A 26,698-nucleotide genomic window follows, 5' to 3' on the forward strand; every position below is an offset into this window, starting at 1 on the left:
TGCTATATAAATTGTTTTCATGGAGTATGTGATATAATAATAATAATCATCATCATCATCATCATCATATTATTATTATTATTATTATTATTATTATTATTATTATTATTATTTATTATACCTGCCTCTCCTCACGGTTGAAGGCAAGGTACAACATAGCTAAAAACACAAGACCATTAATATATACAGTAGAATCTCACTTATCCAAGCTAAACGGGCCGGCAGAACCTTGGATAAGTGAATATCTTGGATAATAATTCAGGAAAAGCCTATTAAACATCAAATTAGGTTATGATTTTACAAATTAAGCACCAAAACATGTTATACAACAAACTTGACAGAAAAAGTAGTTCAATGCGCAGTAATGTTATGTTGTAATTACTGTATTTATAAATTTAGCACCAAAATATCACGATATATTGAAAACATTGACTACAAAAATGCATTGGATAACCCAGAACCTTGGATAAGCGAGTCTTGGATAAGTGAGACTCTACTGTATATATTAAAAATGTAGAACAAAGGGGTACTCAAGGAGCACGGCTGGTGAAATATGGCTTGACTACTTATCTGCATAGTCATCCAGATTTATCAGATCTGGTGTAACTTGTTTATTGTCATGATGGATTTAATCAAAAATTTGATCTGTTTTTCATATTAAATGACTCTACGCCATTCAGACCATGCTTCAATATTAGTTTAATTTGTATTGTTTAACTCATGGCACATTAGCATTTTATAGCATTACTGGTGTGATGACTTACTTTGTAATGGGAACTAATCTACACTGGATGGCAACCAATAACAGGGATTAGTCAAACAATGGCTTTGCTATTGTAAGTTTTTCAAGGTCTAAAGCAGTGATTCCCAAAGTGGGCGCTACCGCCTCCCGGTGGGCGCTGGAGCAATCCAGGGGGGTGGTGATGGCACCTATTAGGACATGGGGCGGAGCCAGAGGAGGGGCGGGGCCTCTTCCCAAGTGCCAGAGACAGGGCTGAGCACCTGAGGTGTTTATTAGGACACACAGGGGCCAGAGCTAAAGGTGTGGCTTCTTCCCAAGAGCCCGAGACAGGGCTGAGAATCTTCTATACCTCTCCTGAGGCTCTTGTTGGGACACAGAGGGCAGAGCGACATGGCTGAGCCTTTATACCTCTCCTGAGAGGCCTTTTAGGAGTAAAGGGCAGGGCTAGGGGTGGGGGTGGGGCCTTTTCCCAAGAGCGCGAGACAGGGCTGAGCCTCTCTATACCTCCCCTGGGGCACTTGTTAGAAAACGGGGGCGGGGTATAGAGGTTCAGCCCTGTCAGGCACTTGGGAAGAGGCCCCGCCCCCTCCTCTAGCTCTGCCCCCTGTGTCCTGGCATGTGCCGCAGGACAGGGATAGAAGCTCAGCCCTGCCTCAGAGCTCGTAACTCCGCCCATCCCAGTCCTGGTCGCCCATTTGTGGTCCCGCCCACCTTCCCTTGCAGCCCTGCATCTTGGACTAGGGGAGAGGCTCAGCCCTGCCCTCTTAAGCAGGAGCCATGCCCACCTCTCTAAGCCACGCCCCCTTTCCAGGGGGCGCTGAGTCATATTTTTTCTGGAAAGGGGGCGGTAGGCCAAATAAGTTTGCGAACCACTGGTCTAAAGAGAAATATATCAGCAATTTACTGGTGGATGCACTCCTGTATGTTACTTACTAAGTGGCTATTTTTATTTTTCTCTCTCTTAAAATTAGAGGGCTGTATCTGCCATAACTCTGGCCAAAATATAGCTGGCATTTTAGATTTTGTATGTGCTATTTTGTTGTGTGTTGTAACCACTGCTTTGCATTTTTATCATGTTTTTGAAAGTGTCCTTTTAGCAACTATGTCTCTTTATTATGTTATGTTTTGTCTTGGCATTACAACCTTAAACTTATTCCCAGTGACTTTTGCTTGACCCTGGCAAAATCCTCTCTCTTCCCTGCCCTTTACACACGGGCAGGGCATGTGGACATCCTTTTCTATGTCTTATATGGTTTTCTCAAAAAAGTGCTCACTTCAATAGTATTGAGCTTGTTGGGAATGCTGAATGAAAGTTGAAACATACTACCATTTTAAGCTTTTGTACATCTAATTAAATGAAAATTCATTGCAAAGCAATAAGCAGCTGCTTCATTACACGCCTATGTAGCTTCACAGCCATTCCTTATTGCTTTATTCATTTTTTAATATTTGCTATGGTGTCTCAGAATATCTCAGTACTCATCCATTTGTGAAAAACTGAAGTAATCACATTTTTACTTATGCAATCATCTATGGGTCTTTCTGTATGATCAGTTGATTAATTGGCAAATGTGCAGTTTATGACACATTTACTACCTCTTTCGTATTTGTTTGCTCCATGTTGTGCTGCCTACAATACTAAGACAGCTTTCTTTCTTTTGTATTCCAAGTCTGATAGGATAGGAACATTAAATTTCATTCTTCTCTCTCACCAGAGAGAGTTTTTATTGCTGTTGTGACTGAGCGCTAAATGAGTCAAATTGTTGTGGCTTCCCATTGTGTATTTTTATATATTAGTTTATAAGCCTATTTATTTATTGGGGAGCTCCTGGTTGCGCAGCATGTTAAAGCGCTGAGCTGCTGAACTTGTGGACTAAAAGGTAGCAGGTTCAAATCCGGAGAGCGGAGTGAGCACCCGCTCTTGGCCTGAGCTTCTGCCAACCTAGCAGTTCAAAAACATGTAAATGTGAGTAGATAAATAGGTACTGCTCTAGCAGGAAGGTAACGGCACTCCATGCAGTCATGCCAGCCACGTGACCTTGGAGGTGTCTACGGACAATGCCGGCTCTTCGGCTTAAAAATGGAAATGAGCACCAACTCTCCAGAGTTGGACACAACTAGACTTAATGTCAGGGGAAAACCTTTACCTTTACCTAAGCCTATTTATTAGTATTAAAAACTTTGTGTGTTCAGTTTGTTTTATGGGTCTAGTATGGGTATCTGATATAAAAGTGACAAATATGACAGTGAGAGGCTGTGAAGGTGGATATTGTTGTGATAAGGCCTTATGAGAGTTAGTTAATAGGACACTCTCCTTTCTCCCCCTGACTTTTTCCTTTCCCTGGCTTCATAGGTGCTCCCTCCACTGCGGGATGTGAAGAACAGGCCAGAGGTGGGGAACCTGCTGAGAAATAAACTGGTGCGCCTCATGACTCACATTGACACGGATGTGAAGCACTGTGCAGCAGAGTTCCTCTTTGTTCTCTGCAAAGAGAGTGGTGAGTGTCACCTTTTTCATTCCCTTACTGCAACCTGACGCAAAACCCTATGAGAAAGGAATTTGGTAGATAAACTGATCCATCTAGTTTTATCACCTCTGTAATATGCTTTGTGCCAAGGGTGCAAGGTGAATTTAAGAGGTCAAACTCATGAGTCATAAAACAAACTTACATTTCATGGAACAAATTGGGAAAATGTGAATAAGGCATCTTAAACACAGATCTAAGGGTCAGAACAAAAATGGGGGGGGGGGGAGGCGGGCTTTTTCTCTTCATAACCCATTTTCTCAGAAAAATAAATAAGAATAAAATTGGGCTAAAAGGGGCTAATGGACATGGTGTTCATACATTTACTCCCACAACTTTATTTCTAAACCTTATGTAAGAGGAAAAGTGCAAGACTATATATAGTATAAGATCATTTAGCCAGAGAGTTGGACTAGATGGCCCATAAGGCTCTAGCTTTATGAATCTATTACTCTTGCTATACTAATTATACTAATACTTGTTATACTAATCTCCCTCCCCAGGGAGATTAGGCTAGCCCCCACTCTGTTCGCCCTTTGTAGGGAATTGAAAACCTGGATGTTCCAGTGTGTATTTGATGACAGTCTCTGTTCATGAGATTAGGTTGTACTCAGCACTTTACCCCTCGCCCTGGCCCTACAGTCTGCTTTTTACCCAAGCCCATACCCAGCCCTCTCTAGTCTGATCATGCCCATCGTATTCCTGGTTGCTGTTTGTTGATTTCTGCATGATATAGTTTTAACGCTGTTTTGTATCTTGCTTTTTCTTAATTGTGTTTTAATTGGATGGTTATGTTATTATGTTTTAACTATGTTTTAATTGGCGAATTTTGTTGTATGTCCTGGGCCTGGTCCCGCTTGTAAGCCATCCTGAGTTCCTTCAGGGAGATGGTGGTGAGGTATAAAAATAAAGTTATTATTATTGTTGTTGTTGTTATTACTGCTGCTGCTGCTGCTGCTGCTGCTACTACTACTTAATCTTAGTCCTTTTTATGCGAATGGGTTTTATGTCTGTTTGGCATTATAAAAAAATAGTGCCCCTTCCTTCCGTCTGTCCGTCCGTCCTTCCTTCCTTCCTTCCTTTTCTGCTGTTACTAGTGTTTGTTTTTGCCTGCTTCTAATAAACTGGAAAAATCAAGGAGTTTCCTTAGAGTTTAGAGGCCCCTTAGCATTCAGGAGCATATTATTATTTAAAAAGTAAATCCAATTTGTAATTATACTTTGAGTATACCAAATATAATTTTGTGCCAAGCAAGATTATACATAATACAGTTTGTGTTCCCTAAAGTAACAAGAATGACTTTTTGTCTGTAAGTGGTGCCAATACAACATTTTAATGTTTTTTCCTGAACATTTCAGTGTGTTTTTTCTTCCTTAGCATCAACATTTTTTTCAAAACTCAGTTAACAATTCACTAGCCGTATTCCTATAACAGGCAAAGGCCCCATCTACACTTCCATATAATGCAATCTCCACAGTCTCCATTTATTTCTCTGGACATTATGCTAGAGGAAGCAGTTTCGTTTTTTCTTCTCAAAATACATTCAGTGTCAGTGCCCATTATTCCTGATACATACATCATTTGTGTAGAATTTGTACAACTGTTCCTGTGTTACAATTTACATATTTTCTCATAGAACATTTTCTTAATGAAATGAGAAGAGGCTGAAGAGCCAGAAAATCAGACTATCTTAGATGAAATTGCACTTCTGTAAGTTCATAGAATCATAAAATAACAAAGTTGGAAGATACCACATGGGCCATCTAGTCCAACCCCCTGCTATGCAGGAAAATCACAGTCAAAGTATCAATGACAGATAGCTATCCAGCCTCTGTTTAAACCAGTGGTTCTCAACCTAGAGTCCCCAATGTTTTTGGACTTCAGCTCCCAGAAATCCTAACTGCTGGTAAACTGGCTGGGATTTCTGGGAGTTGTAGGCCAAAAACATCTGGGGACCCCAGGTTGAGAACCACTAGTTTAAAGGTTTGCAAAGGAGGAGTTTCCACGACACTCTGAGGCAGAGAGTTCCACTGTTGAACAGCTTGTATGGTCAGGAAGTTCTTACTAATGTTCAGGTGGAATCTCCTTTCCTGTAATTTGAACCCATTGCTTCTAGTCCTAGTTTCAAGGGCAGCAGAAAACAAGTTTTCTCCCTCTTCCTTATGACACCCTTTCACATATTTATACATGGCTATCATGTCTCCTCTCAACCTTCTTTTCTGCAATCTAAACATACTCAGTTCTCTAAGACGTTCCTCATAGAGCATGGCCTCGAGATCTTTGATCATTTTAGTCGCCCTCCTCTGAACACCTTCCAGCTTGTCAATGTCTCTTTTGAACTGTGGTGCCCAGAACTGGACACAGTATTCCAGGTGAGGTCTAACCAAAGCAGAATACAAAGGCACCATGACTTCCCTCGATCTAGACCCTATAATCCTTTTGATGCAGCCCAAAATCCCATTGGCTTTTTAAGCTGCTGCATCACACAGTTGGCTCATGTTCAACTTGTTGTCCATGAAGAAGCCAAGATCTTTCTCACATGGATTGTTGCCTCCTTAAATGCCATGCCTAGCAGACTCAGTAAGAGATCAAGCTGATGTTGGTTCTAAACATGCTGTCAGAACTTGTTCCTGTGTTGCAGCCACTCAGAGTCCAGATCAGTTGCTCATTTCCACCTGAACTTTGAGGGAGACATGAAATGCCCTGTTCAACAAGGTGGTTCAGAATAAATTAATAAATAAACCATATCTGGTTTTGATGTGAACAGTTGGAAGTTACTTCTAGTCCCCTTTTTCCATCCTGCCTCTAGAGTTCCTTCCAGGGTTTATGCACCACTAGAGAGAAAATGAGACTCTGCAGTTCCCCTTTCCTATTTCCAGTTCAGACCTGACCATGTTGACCTGCAGTTGTATTGGCAGACTTCCTCAGGAAGTCTCTCAGCATTTCTTGTTAGAAGTTTCTGAAAAGTTTCAACAATCTGTTTCCTGGAAAGTTGCCCTAATAAGAGAGAGCCATATCATCTTTTGAATTCAACAGTTGTCTTCATTTGCCCTTAAAGAAAGTTATTGATCCCTTCTGTTTTGTTTTGTCTCAACAGTGTCTCGGTTTGTGAAGTACACGGGATATGGGAATGCGGCTGGGCTGCTGGCAGCACGGGGCCTCATGGCTGGAGGTCGGACTGAAGGAGAATACTCTGAGGATGAAGACACCGATACAGAAGAATACAAAGAAGCAAAACCCAAGTATGGCCTGTTTGTATGTTTGTGCATTGCTCCTTTGGATGCACACCACACTATGTAACAAAATTTGAAAATAATTCTGTTCCTGGTTTGAAAGTGTTATTTCCTGTTTAATTGTGTGTACTTACTTTGAAAGTAGTTGTTATACTCCAGAAACCTCATTTTTGTGGCTGCCACAAACATATACATATATACTTCCATGTAATTCTAGGGGGGAAATTAGTCATGGGCAATCACTCACGGCTCAGTATGATTGTCTTCCAAAGATAGAGTCTTGGCAGTGGTTCCATAAATGACTGTTTAGACCTATGCTGGATCCACATGGTCTTTCACGTTGAGGACATAGATTTCCAGATGGAAGGCGATCACAACAAGGATTTGTTTGATGAGTCTTCCTCTTGGCACGCTTCTCCCTTTTGGAGGATTAGTATATGGGCAGCTAAAAACAGCACTGAACAGATAGATAGCTGAAAGAAATTTTGTTCTGCATGTTATTTAGGAACAGATTTGGCAACTACTAACCCTTTTCCTCTATTTAAAAAATAGTCCATATTGGAAGAATGGGAATTCAAATAGTTTTGTCAGTAGGAGGATTATCATTTATCCTCTCAAATTGCTGGCACCATTTTGGTTTTTTACAGAGGTGGGAAAATGAGACTGCACAATGGCCCATAGAAAACATAGTTTGAAGAATGTTGGCTATATCCCTGGAGAAGTCAAAAGATACATCAGTAAATTCATTATTTCTGTTAATTTCTCTAGTTATCTCATATCTCTGTCTGCTTTAAATTCACATTCTTCCCCTTTGTTTTTCTGTCATTATGACTTACCTGTATAGCATTAACCCTATAACTGGACGTGTGGAAGAGAAACTTCCCAACCCAATGGAAGGGATGACAGATGAGCAAAAGGAGCATGAAGCAATGAAACTGGTGAACATGTTTGACAAACTCTCCAGGTATGACCTACCACCTAGACCCAGTTACTGCACATCTTCTGGTCCATTAAGTAGAGGTTTAGAGATATTGTACACAGACATTTGCCTTGCCCCCAGTGGAATATATTCACTGCGCCTGACTATTAGCTATTGGTTTTGAGTATGTTTTAATGTATTATGTTTTTTTTATTTATTATTTATTTATTTACTACATTTATATCCCGCCCTTGTCATCCCGAAGGGGACTCAGAGCAGCTTACAAATTAAATTTAGATACAATATTATATTAGCATAGCACAATACTGGCATTAAATTACTTCCTTAGGGATGTTGAGGCAGACTGTACCTCCCCTACCAAAGTGTCTTGGGCCTCTTCCACACTACCCTATATCCCAGGATCTGATCCCAGATTATCTGCTTTAAACTGGATCATATGAGTCCCAACTGCCAGATAACTTGGGATAAACAGATAATCTGTGATCAGATCCTGGGATAAAGGGGCATTGCGAAGGGGCCTTAGTCTGTTTGCGCCTCATGTTTTATAACCTCTAAGTTGTAAGCATCTGGAAAAGTTCACACTTCACCCAAACGGATTATCCTGATTGGACAATTGTGTCTCCTGGTCTCTGTTACTCCAGGTGATGCTAATCCCCAATTAACATAACTCTTAAACCACCACACCATTAATCCTTTGTTTACTTGGAAGAGAAATTATACCCTCAGCTGTCCTGCCCAGACAGTGGGAGAGCTCATTATCACACCTAGCTTCACTGCATATTGAGAGCAAAGCTTTGTTCATTAGCATCAAAACATAATTGTTGACTCTGTTAAGGGCAAATTATTTCAGGTCTCTTTCTAAAATTTAGAATGTTTTCTGCTTGCTTTATCTTCAAAAATAAAGAAGTTGTGGGACTATATGGGAAAGAATAAGTAGGTACAGATATTCTTTAACTACTGGAGTCCAAAAACATCCAGAATTACTCAGCTTTAAAAATATGAAATAAAAAGACTGCCTATCTTCAAATGCCTTTCACAGTGATGACAATTTTCTTTTTAAAAATAAGAGATGTCCCTCACATCCTGAGAGAGAGGATTAGCAGGCAGGCGTGGAATCTAAACTTAGTGTCAATCCTGGGGGTGATGATATGAAGGTAGAAGGATTTAATTTTACTAGTTCAAGTATTATTATTATTATTAATATGTGTTTTGTCTCCATAGTGCAAAATCATGCTAAAATAATCTAATATACAATATGAAATCTAAAACAGAATTAAACCAAGTATATAACCCAGGATACTTTTAAAGCAGCATTTGCTTTGAGCTGGGAATATTGAGGGGGGGGGGAGGAGGAAGAAAAAACCCCAGGAAAGCAAAATCATACAATTTCTTTGAAGATTTTTATATTATTTTTTACATTCCTTTGAGTATTGTCACCACCACAGAATACTTCCTGAAGTTTCTATAGTGATCTCATTAGATGACCACTCCAGGGAAGTATTCGATTTCAGAGACAGGTGGTAGCTAATGCTACTTGTTCTCCTTCTCAGCAGACAGGCACTCTGTAGTAGTTGCTCATGCATCGTTTTAGAAAAGTTTAGGTAAGAATCCAGGAACTAAACAAAGTTTAAAAGATACTTTGAAGAGTAGTGAAAGTAGCTGCAGACAGACATGTTTTGTGCAAGATGCTCCATCTTTCCAGAAATGCCAGGCGTGAGCATCAGATTAACCACATTTCCATCAGAACTTCACTTCTCCTTGGCATTGAGACTGATCAGGAAGAATCTCAGAAACCTTTGACAGCCAGAAGGACAGGAAACATTTTCAGAGTATCTAAATCATAAATTTTCAGTGCTACCTCTAGCATAACCCTTGCCTGACAAATTAACTACACTGCAGTCAGGATCATAGTCTTACCCTTAACATGGTGTTCCCCAGAAAGGAATTTACAAGGCTGACATTAAGCATTTGGGGTTTGACAAGGATGCCCTTATAGCTAGTGATACAGCAAGAAAGAAGGAAGGCTGTAAATGGCAGGATTATGCAACAATGCATTGCGAGGACAGCACTATAGCACAATTATAGAGAAGTGTGATAGTGATTTTTTTCAATACAAGTATATTATGTTTGCTTCAACAACACAATTGGTGCGAATGACAGAATGTTGTGATAAAAATCCCAATATGAGAGAGTGTTAGGCTGGTTTTATATGTCCTGCTTGTATGTATTGATTCTGAAATATATCATGTATAGATAGAATATGAGCTAAGGGTCCCAAAGTGAACACATCTCTGATCACGACACAGAACTACTTTGATTGCAGTTTCTCTTTGGGATCATATCTCCCATTAAAATATTTCTCCCTCTTTCTTTTCCAGGAAGCAGGTAATCCAGCCAATGGCAATGGATCCAGGGGGCAATTTAACCACTCTGGAAGATGCCATTCCTCAAATGGTTGAGGAGAGGCCATCATCTGACTCTGACTTAGAATTGGACTAAACTTGCCAGTTCCTCAAAACCTGGGGATTTTCTATTCTCCCTCTATAATGGGTACTGCATCAGAAGATCAGTCCCAAGAAAGGATTTCCAATGGGCTGAAAACCTATGCTCAAGCTGCTGAAATTCCTGCTTCTTCTGTAGCCCTCCTACCTTTGAGAGCTTTTTACACCTAGGGACACTCTTGCTCTCTTTTTCTCTCTGTATCCCTAAGAGTTTTGTATTCATTCCATGGATTTTCCAGCATATTTTATGAAGACGGGGAAAGAGGGAGAGGAGAAGGCACTTTTCATTGTAGTCAGAGGATGCAGTAGCACATAAGGTACGCTGAGTGCGTGTGTCCAGCTACTGCTATACAAAGAATGTTGCAGCAAGGGTATGTATTGATACTTGTGCCAAGCACATAATGTAGCAGCCATACAATGCTGTGAGAAAGCATGACTATTCTAAATAGCTGTGAACATATACTTGCAAACAGTTTGACTGAGAAATGTGTGAACAAAGATGAACTTGATTTTTTCAGTTTGCGATTGCCTTTTTAACGCAGAAGGCATAGTTGGAAGATATTTGGTGATTTAAATGCATATTAGGCAGCTCCCTTTATGATACATTATTGCTGACAGCAAGAAAGGAGGGATGTAGAGTGCTAAAATAGTACGTACAGTATGTGTGTATGTATGTATGTATGTATGTATGTATGTATGGGATAGATAGCAAGATGTTTATTAGGAAGGTGAGGGATGGAATCTTTGGAGACTTTTTGGCTTATAGCATAATACATGTTGACATTTCCAGATTATAGAAAGCCAAAAGGACTCTGATCCCTATATGGTCTGACTGTATTGTGTTCTTCTTTCTACCATATTTAGTCTTCTGAACTAAAACACATTTTGTGCTGTTCAAATAAAAAGCAGTGATTAGTTTCTTGACTACACTCTAAATATATACTTCAGTTTCCATATTTTCATAGTGTTCTACAGATTGCTCTCAGGCATCTCCATCCTTTACATTGATTTTAAACATTTCTGTATATTAGAAAGGAAACTCCTTTCAGCTTGTTTCCACTTTACCAGCAGTTTCTGAACTTAGCACAAATGTAAATTCAAGGTTTTCACTAGAATAAATATAACCTGCAAGTAACCACATGTGTGCATCTGATTCTTGGGATGTTATTTCTGTGAGCACTTACAAGACTGATGAATGCCTCCAAAGGAGATAAGGGACAGACAAAGGCAAACTGGGATGAGTAGAGCTAAAGCAATATTATACTCAAGCATAGTGCTGTGTGGATGTGTCAATGGTAAACCCTTCTGTACATGCAATAAAATGAAAGCCAGTACAGAGATTGTAAATGATATAGTTCAGTCTGATTATAATGTAGAGAATCCTATTTAGTACAGGGCACTAGAAATGGTCTTTCAGTATGTGCTATCTCTGAATCAGTTAACATTATACATTTTAAATGTTCGAAACTTTTGACATAAACTGCCTTCATAATTGTGTTCCTGATATGTGTCCTAGTCCATCTATATAATGCAGGTTAAAGGCTTAAGCTATATAATTAACGTATATTTCAAAATAATGAAATAACAAAAAAGCCCTGCTGGATGAGATCAGTGACCAACTAAGAGTAAGAGAAAACAGACCACTCCCAGTCACATCAGGGACTGTAGTGCCCCTGAGGACATGATGAAAAATGGTCCCAGTCCCCTGCTCTGATTCATATTTCTGTAAGGACGTTGTACAGCACAATCTACTAACAAGGTTGGACGTATTCCTTAAATTGTTTGTTTTTACAGAAGTAGGGAAGAATCCCATAAATCATACCAGTTTATTTGTTCAACAGGACAGATGGCTTAGAAGTACTGAGGCATTTCAGTTGTTTCCATAAACTCGTCTTCATGAATTAGCTGGTTAACTACAGTGCATAGTAGGAAACACATCAGATTTTCACTGGGTTGGTGATTCAGATGTCTTATTTGAATGGCTTATCCTAACCTCAAAAACTTGCCAATACAGTACAATATTTGAATAACACATCCTGATACACAAATCTGTTCCTTTGAATGTACAGATTTGAATGTGCAGGATCTTGTTGCAAAAACTTCCTTTCTGCAATAAAGCTTTATAGAATTTTTTAAAAATATAGCTGCTGAAAGCTACTTGGAAAGAAAATACAAGCTTTCCAACTTTGGGAAACATGGGAGAATTTCTAAGTGTGGAGGAATCAGGAAATATGAGATTAGTATGGTTGTAAGTACAACAGTTTCAATTTAGTCATACTTATTCGTCAGATGCAAAGAAGAGATATTAGCAGGAAAAAAATTTGCATTGGTATATTGCCCTATTTAATCAATTATCACAAAATGTCCTTCATTTGACAAGGCAAGGGGCGGTGGACATGCAGGGGGCCCTAGACACTTTAGGAGAGAACTGTAGGGTTAGAGTTTATGGCTGGGATCCTACTTAGTGACTTACACTCGTGTAAGTCTCTTTTATGGATAGAGCTAAAAGTACCACCGTATTTACTCAGTCTAATGTGCCATCGAATCTAATGCACACCTTACTTTTCAAAACCTTGAAACCAAAAAAAGTATTTGCTGGCAAATGTAATGTGCAACAGCAAAAAGTGCATTCTTTGTAATTTGGCCAAAAAAGATGTGCATTACAGTGGCTGTATGCTTATAATTGCTTCTTTAAAAACAAAAGATTTGGAACACCAAAGCTTTCAGCAACAGAAAACTTTGGGGTGCATCTATGCTGTAGAATGAATCCCTTTAACTGCCCTGGCTCAATGCTATGGGGTCATGGGGGCTGCCAAAGAATGCTAATGCCTTACCAAACTACAAATTCCAGCATTCCATAGTATTGAGCCATGGCAATTAAATTAGAGGTGGTGTCCCTCAAATAGGAGCTCCAGGTGCATAGCTTCCCATTTTGCTTTGGCTCAGCACTAGGATTACCATATTATGTGAATCTAATGCACACCCTAATTTTGGGAAAGTGATTTAGCCAAAAAATGTGAGTATTAGATTTGCGTAAATACAGTATTTTGCTGCTGTGCCTTGTTCAAAAACCTCCCATGCACAATGACTATTACAGTATATTCTTAAACAGAAGGGGGGAAAGGAAGTGAGAAGGTAATTCGTACCATGAAAACCCAGCTGCTATGAACTCCTGAGAGAAAGAAGATAGGTGGATTGTGTTTGAGAGGACCATTGCCAATGTCCTCTCCTCTCCTCAAATCATGCATAACTAGTAAGTGATCCAGGTCCCATGTACATAGGTACAGCTGCTGTACAATGTGAAAGCTGGGTCTAATTTTTCCTGTTCCCTAATAGTATATCAATCAATGTTGTACAGAACTGGCAGTGATAAGAGGAATGCACTGGTGATTGTGAAGTTCATAATACAATACTGGAATAGCAGGTTGACTATGTCCAAGTATAATATGACTGAACAGGAGATTATTTTCTCTAAGTCTCTTTTAATTTTTCAAATTACTTTTAAATAATGAACGAAAACATCTTGGAGCTTACACCAGGAGCATCTGTGCTAAACGAATGGTGAGCATACGGAAGGCTCACATTCAATAATCTGATATACTCTGAAAAAATCACAAATTATATGTTAAATCATGGAATTAATAAAACCTTATGCAACACATTTCCATTTAGGAATCAGTAAATTAAAAACATAGTTGAAAGGTGCTTTTTATTCGGATTAATAATTACTGCTATTTGGATGAATATTTTTTCCTAATTCAAAAAGCAACTTCATGAAAGTTTATTCCAATTTAGACAGCAGTTATAACATTCCTTGTGAGCTATTTTTCATTAAAAATGTCAATGTACAAAAATCAAGGTCTCTGCATGTAACAAATATGCACTACAAATTAATATAGAGTACATTATTGGAAGGATCTCTGTTTCCAGACTGATCTTCATAGTAACTACAGCAGCAGATAAAGACTCAGCCAGACTTCCATCACTTCTGTTGAAAACTGCAGTGCCATTTGACTTCACCTGCATACTATTGCAAGCACACAGATGTTAGACATTTAGCCAATTCCAGTTAAGGCTGCAACTGTATCTGTCATGCTTTATCAAGCACTCCAAGAATCCAAATGGAAAAAGTCAAAATGAAAGACAAAAATCTATGAGGTGAACTTTACTGTGAGGTAGCTTCTATGTTGAACTTCTTTCTCTCCTCATCTAAGCCTCTTTCTGTAGAAGTCAGTTCTGCAATCTTACTTTCAATCGTCGTTTTCCAAGTGTCTTTAGAAAAAGTTCTTTGTTGATACTTCGAAGAAGTTCAAATACAACTCAGCTAGCTCTCCAAATAATTCTTATTTCTTCTGATCAATTAGTTTCTCATCACTGTAACCTTCAGCTATGGTGAAGCACATTCTTTTAGGAGGTAAACATCACTTTCAGCAGCAGAAGTCAGAATTTCTATTTGTCTTTTGCATCCAGCTAAAAACAGAAAGAACAGGCATTGCTTGTTTATGAAGCTTGCTTTTGTTTCAAAGACTGTCACTTCAACTGTTGATAATGACAAAATGATAATGCAAGAATACAGAGAGAAGGAAATTGTGGCATCTACAGTTAAATTAAAACCATTTGCAATTCAGAGATAAGAGAAACACCTAAGAATGAACCACTGAGTCCAGATCATTCCAAGAAAGAAGCAGCCAAAAATAGTTCCTTGGTGCAGTGATTTCCTCAGGTTTTTTTACATTACAGAAGCAAATGAGTTTTAAAAATGAGATTTATACTATGAAAGACAACAGTAATGCTATTATGTATATACTAGTCTCCTATGGATTTCAAACACCACTTTTTCTCAAAGGAGGCATCTGCTTCAGAAATAAGGCAGCTGGATTTACCTATTTGCTAGAATAACATATTTTTTCCATCATCTGATTTAACTAGTTACTCTGCAAATAATCTGAGCAGTTATATTACACTAACTAGGTAAGAGTAGGAGAAACATATATTTGAGAAGGCAGCATTACAGCTGAAGTGTTTTATATACAACCACACTGTTTCTCTTTATACAAAACAGATTAGGAATATACTCCTCACATGCCTTTATGTATCCACATGGTTGAACATTGACACCTGATGTCCAACAGTAACCTTTTCACTTTTCATTTTAACTGTTTAGTTTCTACTGTTAAGCAGCCCATGTTATTTCTCAATCTAAAACTGGAAACATTGGAATTCCACTGTAAGACAACTGGAGAACAGAAAACGATATTTTTTTGCATATTTTCTGATACGTTTGGACGTATGTAGTTTCTGGTTAAGTGATTACAGTGCTCTGCTTGCAAGCATAATAAATTTCAACTATTTTAACCCTGCTGAACTGCAATTATACATAGAAACATAGAAACATTACATAATTATATATTCTCCAGTCATCCATGCAGATCCATCTAGGCTCAAGCTTATGCAACAAATACTCAGAAATGTAAAACTGAACACCAGGATGTACAGATTTCTGAATAAATTATGCAGACTGTGTTACATAGCAACTGGCGATTAATTCTGTTTTTACTCAAACTCATTAAAGATTTTATGAGAAATCATGAATGAGGAACAGCAAGGCTTTTAAGGCGAAATATTCTTACCTTTTCTTTTTCTTTTTTCATCAGATCTTGCAACTCTGCCTTCCAGCCTAAGAGTTCCACCACTCTTTCCACTCCACTAACAACATCCCCCAGTTCAGCCACGTCATTATGTTGTGGCTGATATGCAAATGGCCCCACCAAGTCCCGATTGATGAGCACACGGGGAACGGAAGCACAAACTGTGCCTGCCAGACTAGCAAAGGGTTCCACCTAAAACTCAAACATCAAGAGGAAAATGCTATGTCAGTCCCAAACCAAAGGTCACAGCACCAGAGAACCTGACAGAACTTTGCTACTTGTTCTCTTGTCAGAAATCAATGGCAAGGCCACAAATGCTAAACTACAATACAGAGTTTCTCTCATTGCCTGCTCAAATACTTTTCAAGTAATGATGCGACAAACTAGTCTGCTGACATAAAGAACAGTATTCTTAGGATGACGATTTTTAGCATTTATACATTCTTTTAATTTATTCTTCTAGCAATCCAGGAAGGTAAGCCAACAATATTCATCCATATTTCACAGTTCAGCTGGGACTATGAGATAATGGCTAGTTTAAGAGCACTGAGTTTATAGCTGAGCTAATGACTGAATTCAGGTTTTATTGCCTCATAGCTCACTCTCTTCACAATACACCAGGCACACACTCGTTTCATTCATTCCAACATAAATTAAAGAGTTATACAATTCTTGTTTAGGGAACTGGATATTCTTATTCATCCCATCTGATTCTTACTGCTCATGTATGCAGGCACTATATTGCTCCCCTCCCCACTTGTAGTTGACAGGATGTTTAGGAATGAGAAAAGATGGCATACTGGTCTTTCTAGTATTATTTCAAGAATCACTGTCCCAGAGGAAATATTTTGAGTACCTATTTTTCTTTTTCTTTTGTGTATAATTGTTATCGGAGATCAACCTTATTTCTGGAATCACTGAGTGACTACCAGAGTAATCTTTTCCAGAATTTGTTAGAAGTTGTTCATCTTTCCTTCATTACTCGATAGTCAATAATCCTTTCTTAGGAATTCAGTCCATGCTTACCAAGCTCTTTTATAAACTTGTCTCTCACATGTCCTAAAATGCATTGGGTTTTGTTGGTTTCTTTAACAGCCACTGTGTCTCCCTTTTTGCATTCTCATTGTTTACTCTATACCTTTCAGAGTCCCTGAACCAATCTGTCTCGACAACCCAGCTTTCATTCTCCTCCCATGTTTCTGGCAGCTCAGACCTCAAGAGAGGTTCCGATGATAAAGAGCAGGTCTGCCATAGGGAAATCTGTCACATGCAAGAAGAACCGATGAGGGAGCTCTTCCCCAAAGAACACAATGTCGGGCTTGATTATTCCAGTGCAGACAGGGCATTTGGGGATCTTCTCGGCCATCACATCCCCCTAAAACAAAAGAACAAGTAAGAGAATATAACCACATATAGGACACTGTAAGTCACATTGTGACATCATATCCCCTGAAAAGACAATTCACACTTTGTATGCGCCAAGCTCTGATGAAACCAAAAGCAACTCTGTAAGAGCTTCCAAAGTAGAATCCAGATGGACAGTGTAATTTCATTTTAAAATATGCTTCTAATATTCCTGAAGGGGTATATGTTGTATTGTCACTCACCCTGAAATCCTCACCAGGGTATGATCTTCGACAGACTGTACATGTTGCTGTAGCAAATGTGCCATGAGCCTCAACTAGTTTATCTGGAGGAATTCCTGCAACTAGAACACAAAAGGCAGAGAGAAGATCAGTTGAGCCAAACTCTTGCATCAACCACAGTTTAGTAAAGTGGATGACACTACCAATTCCACAACCCAAAATCTCATTGCTACAGACATTGCCCCCATTTTGGCTTTTTTCTTAGTCTCTAGTGTGTGTATGTCTCCAGCTTACCTCTTTCCAGTCCATCAATGTTTTGGGTGTATAAGCGCAGCAGGATCCCTTTGTTATACAAAAGTCGGAGGAAATAGTGGGCATAATTAGGCCTGTAATTGCCTGGGTACAATTCCTTACTTAACATGAAGAACGGCTTAGGATTCTGAAAAAAGTAGTTAAGTTCAAAGATGGCTTCTGGATATGGAATATTATACTGCTGGAGGTTACTGTATAACCCACTCCCAGGGGACCTGCAAAGAGAGGGGGGGAAGGGGGGGTGTAAAAATGGGATGTAGAATATGTTAGGGAATTAAGCCACTGCAAAGTATCTTCTATCTGTGAGAGTGAGTGAGTGGGATTAATGCCCTATCTACACTGGCCTAATGTAGGACCCTGCCAAGAAAGGAAAAATGCTCTTTATAATTTTAAAAAGCACTAAAGTCCACTCTTTCTACCTATGCTCTGCTTTTCATTTGACCAATGTGAAGACTAATGAAACTATATTTTACAGATGAAGATGCAATATGGTCCCCATCTACACTGGCCAGCTTAAAACTGCAGAGGCCAGACAACAAACTTCCACATAAGCATGCGAAAGAAAGTCCTTAATGCACATCAATGCTTTGTAGTTTGAGGCCCATCTGGACCTCAAGCTAGTTCCAGAGTTTCCTATATAATCATCTACACAGTAAAACCACTTTCTTCAATATCAGCTTGAAACTACATTAACTGGGCCTGAGTGGTAGCCATGGGGTAATGTTCGTGCAGTCAAGAAGACAAGGTCTCCACCTCAGCTTTGGCGTTACCTGAAATCCGGGATGCCACTGGGAGTACTGAGCCCTGCTCCGACCATCACCACTATTCTGTGGCATTCTTTCTTCCGAATTAATTCTGTCACATCTTTCAGGGTGAGCTTCGCTTTTCCACTATTGTCTCCCCCTTTGCCAGCTCCAAAGAACAGCATTGGAGCAGTGGATAGGGAAAAGTGCCTTACTCCTTGGATCCTGCCAGCAATATAATAAACGTGCAAGAGATTACAAAGGAACACCAAAATGGAATTATTGAAGATAGGAGAAAACAGTCTGAACAAGTATTAGGGAAATTAGGTCTTGCAAATTGGCTTTATTTATACATAGGGATACTAATCCATGTATCTTTCTGGCGATTATCCTTTCAAATGTAAACAGAAGTATATTTTGTAGAATCTCTCTCACATACTTTTTTGGGTTTGGAATGCCATTGATTGATCCCATTCTTCCAAGCCAACAAGGATAGCATCCACCTACTCATTTCCAATGCCTGTAGGTCCAACTTGTACATTGGAGTAGAATTCAAATGTGTTGGAGAGGTGGGAAAAGATGGCAGTAACAACAGTTGCTTTACTCATTATTTCTCTTCATAGAACTAGGCCGAGAGTACCAGGGGAATGGTACCAGGACTATTAGGAGCTGCATTGGGTTAAACCCTTATGCCAGCTGAACTACTGATCTGAAGGTTGGGTTGCTGACCTGAAGGTTGCTGGTGTGAATCTGTGAGATGGTGTGAGCTCCTGTTTTTCAGCTCTAGCTTGCAGGGACATGAGAGAAGCCTCCCAGCAACACGTCTGGGCATCCCCTGGGCAACGTCTCTGTAGATGGCCAGTTCTCTCACACCAGAAGTGACTTGCAGTATGTTCTCAAGTCACTTCTGACACGAGTAAAAAAAAACCCAGGACTATTATCTACCCACTCTGGTATCCACCATTAACTGCCCCCTAGTAAGGTCAAAAGTGGTGGTGCTTCTGGAAACCACTTTCCTCAGAGCCTTGTTAAACCTGACATCAGCTCTTGAAGTACTTAATCCAGCTGTATGCTACAGAAACAAAGATCATGTGCATTTTGAATCACAATTAGCATTTTCCTGGATTCATACTCTCAGCATTGTTTTAGAATGAAAGGTGATAACAATGGCAGATTTGACAGGTCCAGGATATTGGCGGAGTGTGCTTGGCAATATAAAGGAGCATCTGATGGTCTTTGTACTAAGCAGGGACGCAATTCTCATGACTGAAGCAAGAAGAACAAAGATAAGGGAAATAGCAGCTGCTATTTGGAAGTGTGTGTCTTGGTTATTCCTTTTTCCAAAGCAATCCCATAAACCCTTAAGTAAACTTCAAAGTGATCATATTTGTGTGCGCTGTGGCGCAGACGGGAGAGCAATGAGTCACTGACCAGGAGGTCATAAGTTCGAGGCCCGCTCGGAGCTATGTTTGTTTGTCTTTGTCCTGTGTTAAAAAGGCATTGAATGTTTGCCTAATATGTGTAATGTGATCCGCCCTGAGTCCCCTTCGGGGTGAGAAGGGCGGAATATAAATGATGTAAATAAAATAAATAAAATAAATATTGTGTCCTTCTGCTTCTTCAGATGCAAATCCCACAACCAATTATGTGTGTTGCAGTGCAGAATCTGAAGGGCTTCAAGTTCTCCAACCCTGACTGTAAAGAAATCCTTTTAAAACAGTGTAAGTTGTCCTGAATCCATTGGCTTGCAGAGTCATCAAACAGAGACCGGAAACTTAAGGCTAGCCTAGATTATCAAATTCAGTAAGGATATTTGATATGTACCAGGAATGACTATAATTCAGCAAGTTAACAAGAAACATGCCAGAACTAAAACCCATAGCAGAAAGTGTACAAAAAGGAAACATGAGTTCATACCTGACTCCAGACATGCTTGCCATTTTGTTAATGTTATCTCCTGGACTCCTCTGCAGTAAGACATGTCCATTTGAAGGAGAAACGTTTGGTCTTAATGAAATGAGGGGCATATTTTTGTGTGCTATAGAACTAAAAGAGTTCCTATGATGAGACTGCTGAGCACATATCCAGAAATACCTCCAACCTTTTAAAAACAAACAATTATTATCAAATGCAGAATGTGAAATGTTACACAGAATGAAAAACCACACAGTTAATTCAAGTTATATATAGCTGACAGTTTTCCGGAATATACAGGGGGGGGGAGTATTTAGTCAGATACCAATTGTACAAGTTCTGCCACTTAAAAAGATGAGAGAGGCCTGTAATTGACATCATAGGTAGACCTCAACCAGGAGAGACAACATGAGAAAACACAATCAGAAAATCACATTGTCTGATTTTTCATGAATTTATTTGCAAATTATGGTGGAAAATAAATATTTGGTCAATAACAAATGTTCATCTCAATACTTTGTTATATATCCTTTATTGGCAATGACAGAAGTCAAAAGTTTTCTGTAAGTCCTCACAAGGTTGGCACCCACTCCTGCTGGTCTGTTGGCCCGTTCCCCCATGCAGACGTCTTCGAGAGCAGTGATGTTTTGGGGCTGCCGCTGGGCAACACGGACTTTCAACTCCCTCCAAAGGTTTTCTATTGGGTTGAGATCTGGAGACTGGCTAGGCCACTCCATAACCTTGAAATGCTTCTTATGAAGCCACTCCTTCATTGCCCTGGCAGTGTGCTTGGGATTGTTGTCATGCTGAAAGACCCAGCCACATTTCATCTTCAGTGCCCTTGCTGATGGAAGGAGGTTTGCATTCAAAATGTCACAATACATGGCCCCATTCATTATTTCATGCATACGGATCAGTCACCCTGGTCCCTTTGCAGAGAAACAGCCCCAAAGCATGATGTTGCCACCCCCATGCTTCACAGTAGGTATGGTGTTCTTTGGATGCAACTCTGAATTCTTTCTCCTCCAAACACGACAAGTTGTGTTTCTGCCAAACAGTTCTACTTTGGCTTCATTTGACCATATGACATTCTCCCAATACTCTTCGGGATCATCCAAATGCTCTCTAGCAAACTTCAGTCAGCCCTGGACATGTACTGGCTTAAGCAGGGGGACACGTCTGGTACTGCAGGATCTGAGTCCCTGGCGGCATAGTGTGTTACTGATGGTAGCCTTTGTGATGTTGGTCCGAGTTCTCTGCAAGTCATTCACTAGGTTCCCCCGTGTGGTTCTGGGATTTTTGCTCACTGTTTTTGTGAGATCTTGCGTGGAGCCCCAGATCGAGGAGTGGTCTTGCATCTCTTCCATTTTCTAATTATTGCTCCCACTGTTGATTTCTTCACACCAAACTGCTTGCCTATTGCAGATTCAATCTTCCCAGTCTGGTGCAGGGCTACAATTTTGTTTCTGGTGTCCTTGGACAGCTCTTTGGTCTTCACCATAGTGGAGTTTGGAGTGTGACTGCTTGAGGTCATGGAAGGGTGTCTTTTAGACTGATAACAAGTTCAAATAGGTGCCATTACTACAGGTACTGAGTGGAGGACAGAGGAGCCTCTTCAAGAAGTAGTTACAGGTCTGTGAGACCCAGAAATCTTGCTTGTTTGTTGGTGACCAAATACTTCTTTTCCACCATAATTTGCAAATAAATTCGTGAAAAATCAGACAATGTGATTTTCTGGATGTGTTTTCTCATGTTGTCTCTCATAGTTGAGGTCTACCTATGATGTTAATTACAGGCCTCTCTCATCTTTTAAAGTGGGAGAACTTGTACAATTGGTATCTGACTAAATACTCCCCCCCCCCCCACTGTATATTACTATTGTCTATGGTGTGCTTGCCTCTAAGCAGGCAAAGGAATAGGATTTTGCCCCAAATACAAGCTCACCAATCTATGCATGCTAAGAGAAAAGATAAAAGGAATACAAAGGGGTATCTTACATTTTAATTCTCCTTTTACTATTGAGATAATATTGGACTTATAAAACGTTCTGCATACCAAAACTTTTTTTGTAAACAAGCATAAATCTTGGGTTATTGGATTATTACTTGTTAGGATCATAACCTATTGGGTAGCAGAGTTTCAGAAGTGTTGCTTTTGGTTTATTGGGTAATGGAAGATCACTGGGCATGTAAATATCTTGTTTCTGTCCGATGCTCTCAGCAGACAAAGATTCAAGCAGACTTCTTTTAAAGTACCATGTTTGTTTACTCATAACTTCATGTATTTAAATATACAGGTACATTTCTTGTCAGATTAAACTTTAAAACATTTCAGTTCTCTTCAAAACTATATTGTTCTGTACAAGCTCACTTTAGTAACAGAGTACTTCCAAAGGAACTCAAGCCTCAACTGACTTCTAACTCATAACACTGGCTTCTCCTCTCTAACAGACTCAAGCCTCAACTGTCTCCTAACTAACACTGGCTTCTGCACTCCAACAGAATCAAGCTCCAACTGTCATTTCTGACTGTCATCCTTTAAAAAAACCAAACATTCTAAACAGTCACATGACCAGCAGCCCCTCCTACTGCTTCAAGCACATACAGCTAAGATAACTGCAAACCAAAGAAGACATACACTTCAGGAAATAAACCGACACATTATAAAACTGATAAAACATTAAATAGAGGAGGCTTGAGAAGGTTGTTATCTCCAACAATAAATGTAATGCAGTTTCAATTCTGAGTTGGGGTTCAGTAGTATATGCTTTGCATGCAGAAATATACAAATTCAGTTTGTGACATAGCTAATTTTAAAATCTCAGGCCGCAGCAGGGCCAAGAAAGACTTCTGTCTTCCAGAGATTCCGAAGAGATGCCATTAAAGCAGTCACTACTTTCTACTGAGGAAACCATAACACTGCTTTCAACATTTACTTTTCCTCCTTGTATAATAAGATTTTACATACACATATGTAGGATTTTCCATTCCAGTTCTCCATATTCCTCCCAATATTTGGGGTGCCCTTTTTAGATAACTGATACTCTTCCCTCGAATTAGTCTTCTACTCACCCATTAACCCCTCAAAACTTGTAGAACAAAGTACATGCTTTGCTACAGTGACTCTGAAATGTAATCGCCAGTTCATTTCCCCGTTCACTGTTGGGTCCTGTATCAGAAATAAAAAAAGCAAGAGACAGTTGTCCGATAGGTTTCTGAATGCCTTTCCTTCTATTGCTCGTGAAAAAATAAATGGTTCCACCAACACCGCTGGACAAGAATATCTTCCTCTTCCTCCTCCCCCTTGTTGTATCAGTGATGTGAAGGTTGTGGGAGATTATCTATTCTAGAGCAAAGCACTTTTCTGTTTGCTTTCAGTGATCTTCAGCCAGGAAGAACAGCTGAACAGCTCTTTACCGTAATGTTCCTAATAGGAGAACCTAAATTTGTTTATGCTTTGTAATAGCCTAACCTTTGAAAAGAGGAAGAATGCAGATACTAGGAAATTACAATTACTTTCTCTCATCTGGTCTTTCACTGTTGTAATTTCCCTAGAAGAGTAGCACATTTTAGTTCAAAAATCTCAGTATTAAAGCAAAGGCAATTAAAACCTTTGCCTGTTTTTTTTTGTGCTATTAAGTACATCTAGATTTTTTTTGCAGATCTCAGTACAGCACTCCCTTTGCTGAAGACACTGTCTTGTTTCAAATAAACATTGATGCTGTTCATTTTAAATTATACCATCTGTAGTTATGAAAAGGTGGTTCATGCTGCTGGACTGAGCAAGACAGCCAAACAAGCAAGATTCTTGGTGACTGACACATGCTTATGAAAATAATAAAATACATGTAGTCGAATTTTCTGCCTCAATGAAGCTATGTTCCCATCACCTCTCCAAAGATCAAATAAGATCACAGCATGCTACTGAGGATGAAACTCATCACAGAAAATCCTATTATACCTTATAGAATTAGAAATTATTTAGTGCATGATCTCATTTCATAAATGTTTTAAATAATCACCTTTTCTTCCACAACTGTGATAATTTTTGTCAAGGCTAACAATACTGATCAGTTGTTAGGTGGTAGGCATACAGTCAGCACACCAAAACTGAAGTCCTTGTAGAGTAATATGTCCAGTACAAATTTAGCTGTTAAATACTGTGGTTTTGAGAATGTTAGAACAATGAATCAATGAAATAACGCTAAGCAGAACAATGCTAAGACGACTCAGAAATGCTGGCATGACTGCATATCATGACAATTTTGGCCCAGTGTTGTGTTGCTATGAAGAAAAATACTTACACAAGCAAATCCAAAAGTACAAATAATGCTGCAAATACATGGAATTACTGATAGTGTGTGTGTGTGTGTGGGGGGGGGGGGGGCTATCAAAATAAGAATCACTACTACATTTTCTCCACTGTTAATTTATTACCCTGTCCTATCTCAATGATAGGATATGTTTGCAAGAAACTTGCAATTTGTTTAACCATGTTTAGGCTGTTGTTTCCTGTGGATTTTTAACAACGTGTTTTTAGTTGGTATGAACCACTATGTGTCCCATGGGGGGGGGGGAGCAGGATAGACATATGTATAATACATAATATTTTTCAGTCACTGAATATCCCATAATGTTTATGCTTGTACATTTTGGCATCCATTGCAGTACATTGCATCCCTTCTGCAGATTGAACAAAGCCTCTGTCGTTTGCCTTCAACTGGTGGGCCCTGATCTCTTTCCGGAACATTGGTGGTTAGCGGATCTTGCCAGGCAATGGGCCATTGTTATCCTCAGCCCTAAGAAAACCAAAGTTTGCCTTCAAACACGAATATATAAAATGATGCTTTAAATGTCCAGTGTTCTGCAAGTATTATTTTGCATTTTTGAATGGGGAAAAGGGTATATATTTTTGTATTTTCCTTACCAAACCTCTTTCCCACTTTTAGTTGTATGTACGTATTTTCTCCCAAGGTGGCTTCTACTGGACGGGAGTTTGCCTTTCCATTCTCTGAAGACCTGCTCCCATCAACTTTTCCCACAGGCTACGGTGACCATGGATTCTGGGATGTGAAGTCCAAAACCTCTGTTAAACTCTCCTTCATCTTTAAGGATACATTTTCACTGCTGCCCTCAAAATGCTGTAACAGTACCTCATGTGCAGATAACTTCAACAGTACTCAATACTGAAGTTGCATATCCTGAGAGAGGCATTTTCGCAATCAAAACACGAGTGCTAAATGGGTTGTCGAAGGCTTTCATGGTTGGAATCACTGAGTTGCAATGAGTTTTCTGGGCTGTATGGTCATGGCCAGAAGCATTATCTCCTGACATTTTGCCCACATCTATGGAAAGCATGTGGACAATTTCAACAGAAAGGAGGAAACCATGAAAATGAACCAATTCTGGCTACCAATATTTTAAGAAACCCTCTAAAATTAGGATATTAAATAAAGAACAACTTTCAAAAACAGGGGAATTGCAGACATGAAACAACGCTGCGACAGCAATTTTGATTGTTATTTTGTCAACAATAAGACTTTATCTGGTTTTGATTTCTATTTGACATAACTGACACTTAAACTATAAATAGGAATAGTTTTTCCATAATATCTTTGTAAATGTTGCCAAGTGTATTCCTTTATGTTAAGAACTATACTAATGTAGTGAATGAGAATATAAGTAGTGAATACCTTAAGTAAAGTATTCATTGCAATATATACTAGTAAAGGTAAGAGATTCCAGAGGGCTATGATCCACCACTGTTTCTAGTCAAATCCAGTTTAGATTGATGTTAATACGACACCATAATCCCCTTCTTTTGCAGCTTGTATAACAAGTGCCACTAAAAGTTGTTTATATAGAAGATAATATTACATTACCAACGTAGTACTCATACATTATATACCATACTTTCCTTTTTACGTTTCAAACAATCAGGGCCAGGTAACATTTCTCAACAAAGGATTCTCCCAGGCAGGAATCAGCCAGGCTTTGAAACTGCAAAGCTTTTCAATGCTAATCAAGGTGGCCAAATGCAACATTCACACTTGCCTCAAGCAGACAAGAGTTCTTTCTCCCACCCTGGACATTCCAGATATATAAACCTCCCTTGCCTAGTTTCCAACAGATCTCACAACCTCTGAGGATGCCTGCCATAGATGTCGGCGAAACGTCAGGAAGGAATGCTTTTGGCATATAGCAATACAGCCCGGAAAACTCACAGCAACCCGTGTGCTAAATGCTAAGGCCACCCAACAGGTCTATATGAGGGGCGGAAAGGGGCCTCTTACTTAGAACAGCGCCACTGGAAAGCGCAGGCCCCAGAGAAACCCAGGCCTCCGTTGTCATGGTGACCGACCTCTCCCAGCCTCGCCCCCCTTCCCCTCACGCGGGGTCGGCCGAGTTAAATTATGCTGCGGTCTCATTGGAAGGCCCCGGTAGAGGAGCTTAGGCCACTGTTTCCTTGGCAACCAGTCCTCTGTGGGACTGGCGTTGTGAATGAATGCGGCGGCCCTATTCGAATGCGCAGGTCTCGACAGAGACGACTAGGCC

At 39.6% G+C, this 26,698-nt stretch overlaps 2 protein-coding genes across 7 annotated transcripts in view; one reads left to right on the forward strand and one right to left on the reverse strand.

The window, feature by feature from the left end:
- Positions 1-11,076, forward strand: part of ric8a (RIC8 guanine nucleotide exchange factor A) — a 35,122-nt gene extending 24,046 nt beyond the window's left edge. For all 3 annotated transcript variants that reach the window (XM_062967509.1, XM_003214797.4, XM_062967508.1), the window contains 4 exons: positions 3,096-3,240; positions 6,365-6,509; positions 7,345-7,464; positions 9,819-11,076. In XM_062967509.1, coding sequence (XP_062823579.1) covers positions 3,096-3,240; positions 6,365-6,509; positions 7,345-7,464; positions 9,819-9,939 — 531 coding nt within the window. In that variant the 3' untranslated portion in view covers positions 9,940-11,076. The remainder of the gene's footprint in view (positions 1-3,095; positions 3,241-6,364; positions 6,510-7,344; positions 7,465-9,818) is intronic.
- A 2,557-nt stretch (positions 11,077-13,633) lies between these two features.
- Positions 13,634-26,632, reverse strand: sirt3 (sirtuin 3). Of its 4 annotated transcripts, none has more exons than XM_062967512.1 (9): positions 26,437-26,632; positions 23,216-23,312; positions 20,148-20,331; positions 18,258-18,455; positions 17,470-17,702; positions 17,197-17,297; positions 16,803-16,964; positions 15,572-15,781; positions 13,634-14,411 (listed from the first exon to the last, which is right to left on the reverse strand). In XM_062967512.1, exons 2-9 carry the CDS (start codon positions 23,289-23,291, stop codon positions 14,391-14,393), a joined length of 1,185 nt encoding a protein of 394 aa, XP_062823582.1. In that variant the 5' UTR covers positions 23,292-23,312; positions 26,437-26,632; the 3' UTR covers positions 13,634-14,390. The 4 variants fall into 4 exon arrangements, 3 of the variants coding, with proteins under 3 accessions (XP_062823582.1, XP_062823581.1, XP_062823580.1); XM_062967511.1 differs by lacking the exon at positions 26,437-26,632 and adding an exon at positions 25,071-26,354; XM_062967510.1 differs by lacking the exon at positions 26,437-26,632 and adding an exon at positions 24,793-24,955.
- Between the last annotated feature and the right edge of the window lie 66 nt (positions 26,633-26,698).

The sequence above is a fragment of the Anolis carolinensis genome, chromosome 1 (genome assembly GCF_035594765.1).
Source record: "Anolis carolinensis isolate JA03-04 chromosome 1, rAnoCar3.1.pri, whole genome shotgun sequence".
Classification (NCBI taxonomy): domain Eukaryota; kingdom Metazoa; phylum Chordata; class Lepidosauria; order Squamata; family Dactyloidae; genus Anolis; species Anolis carolinensis.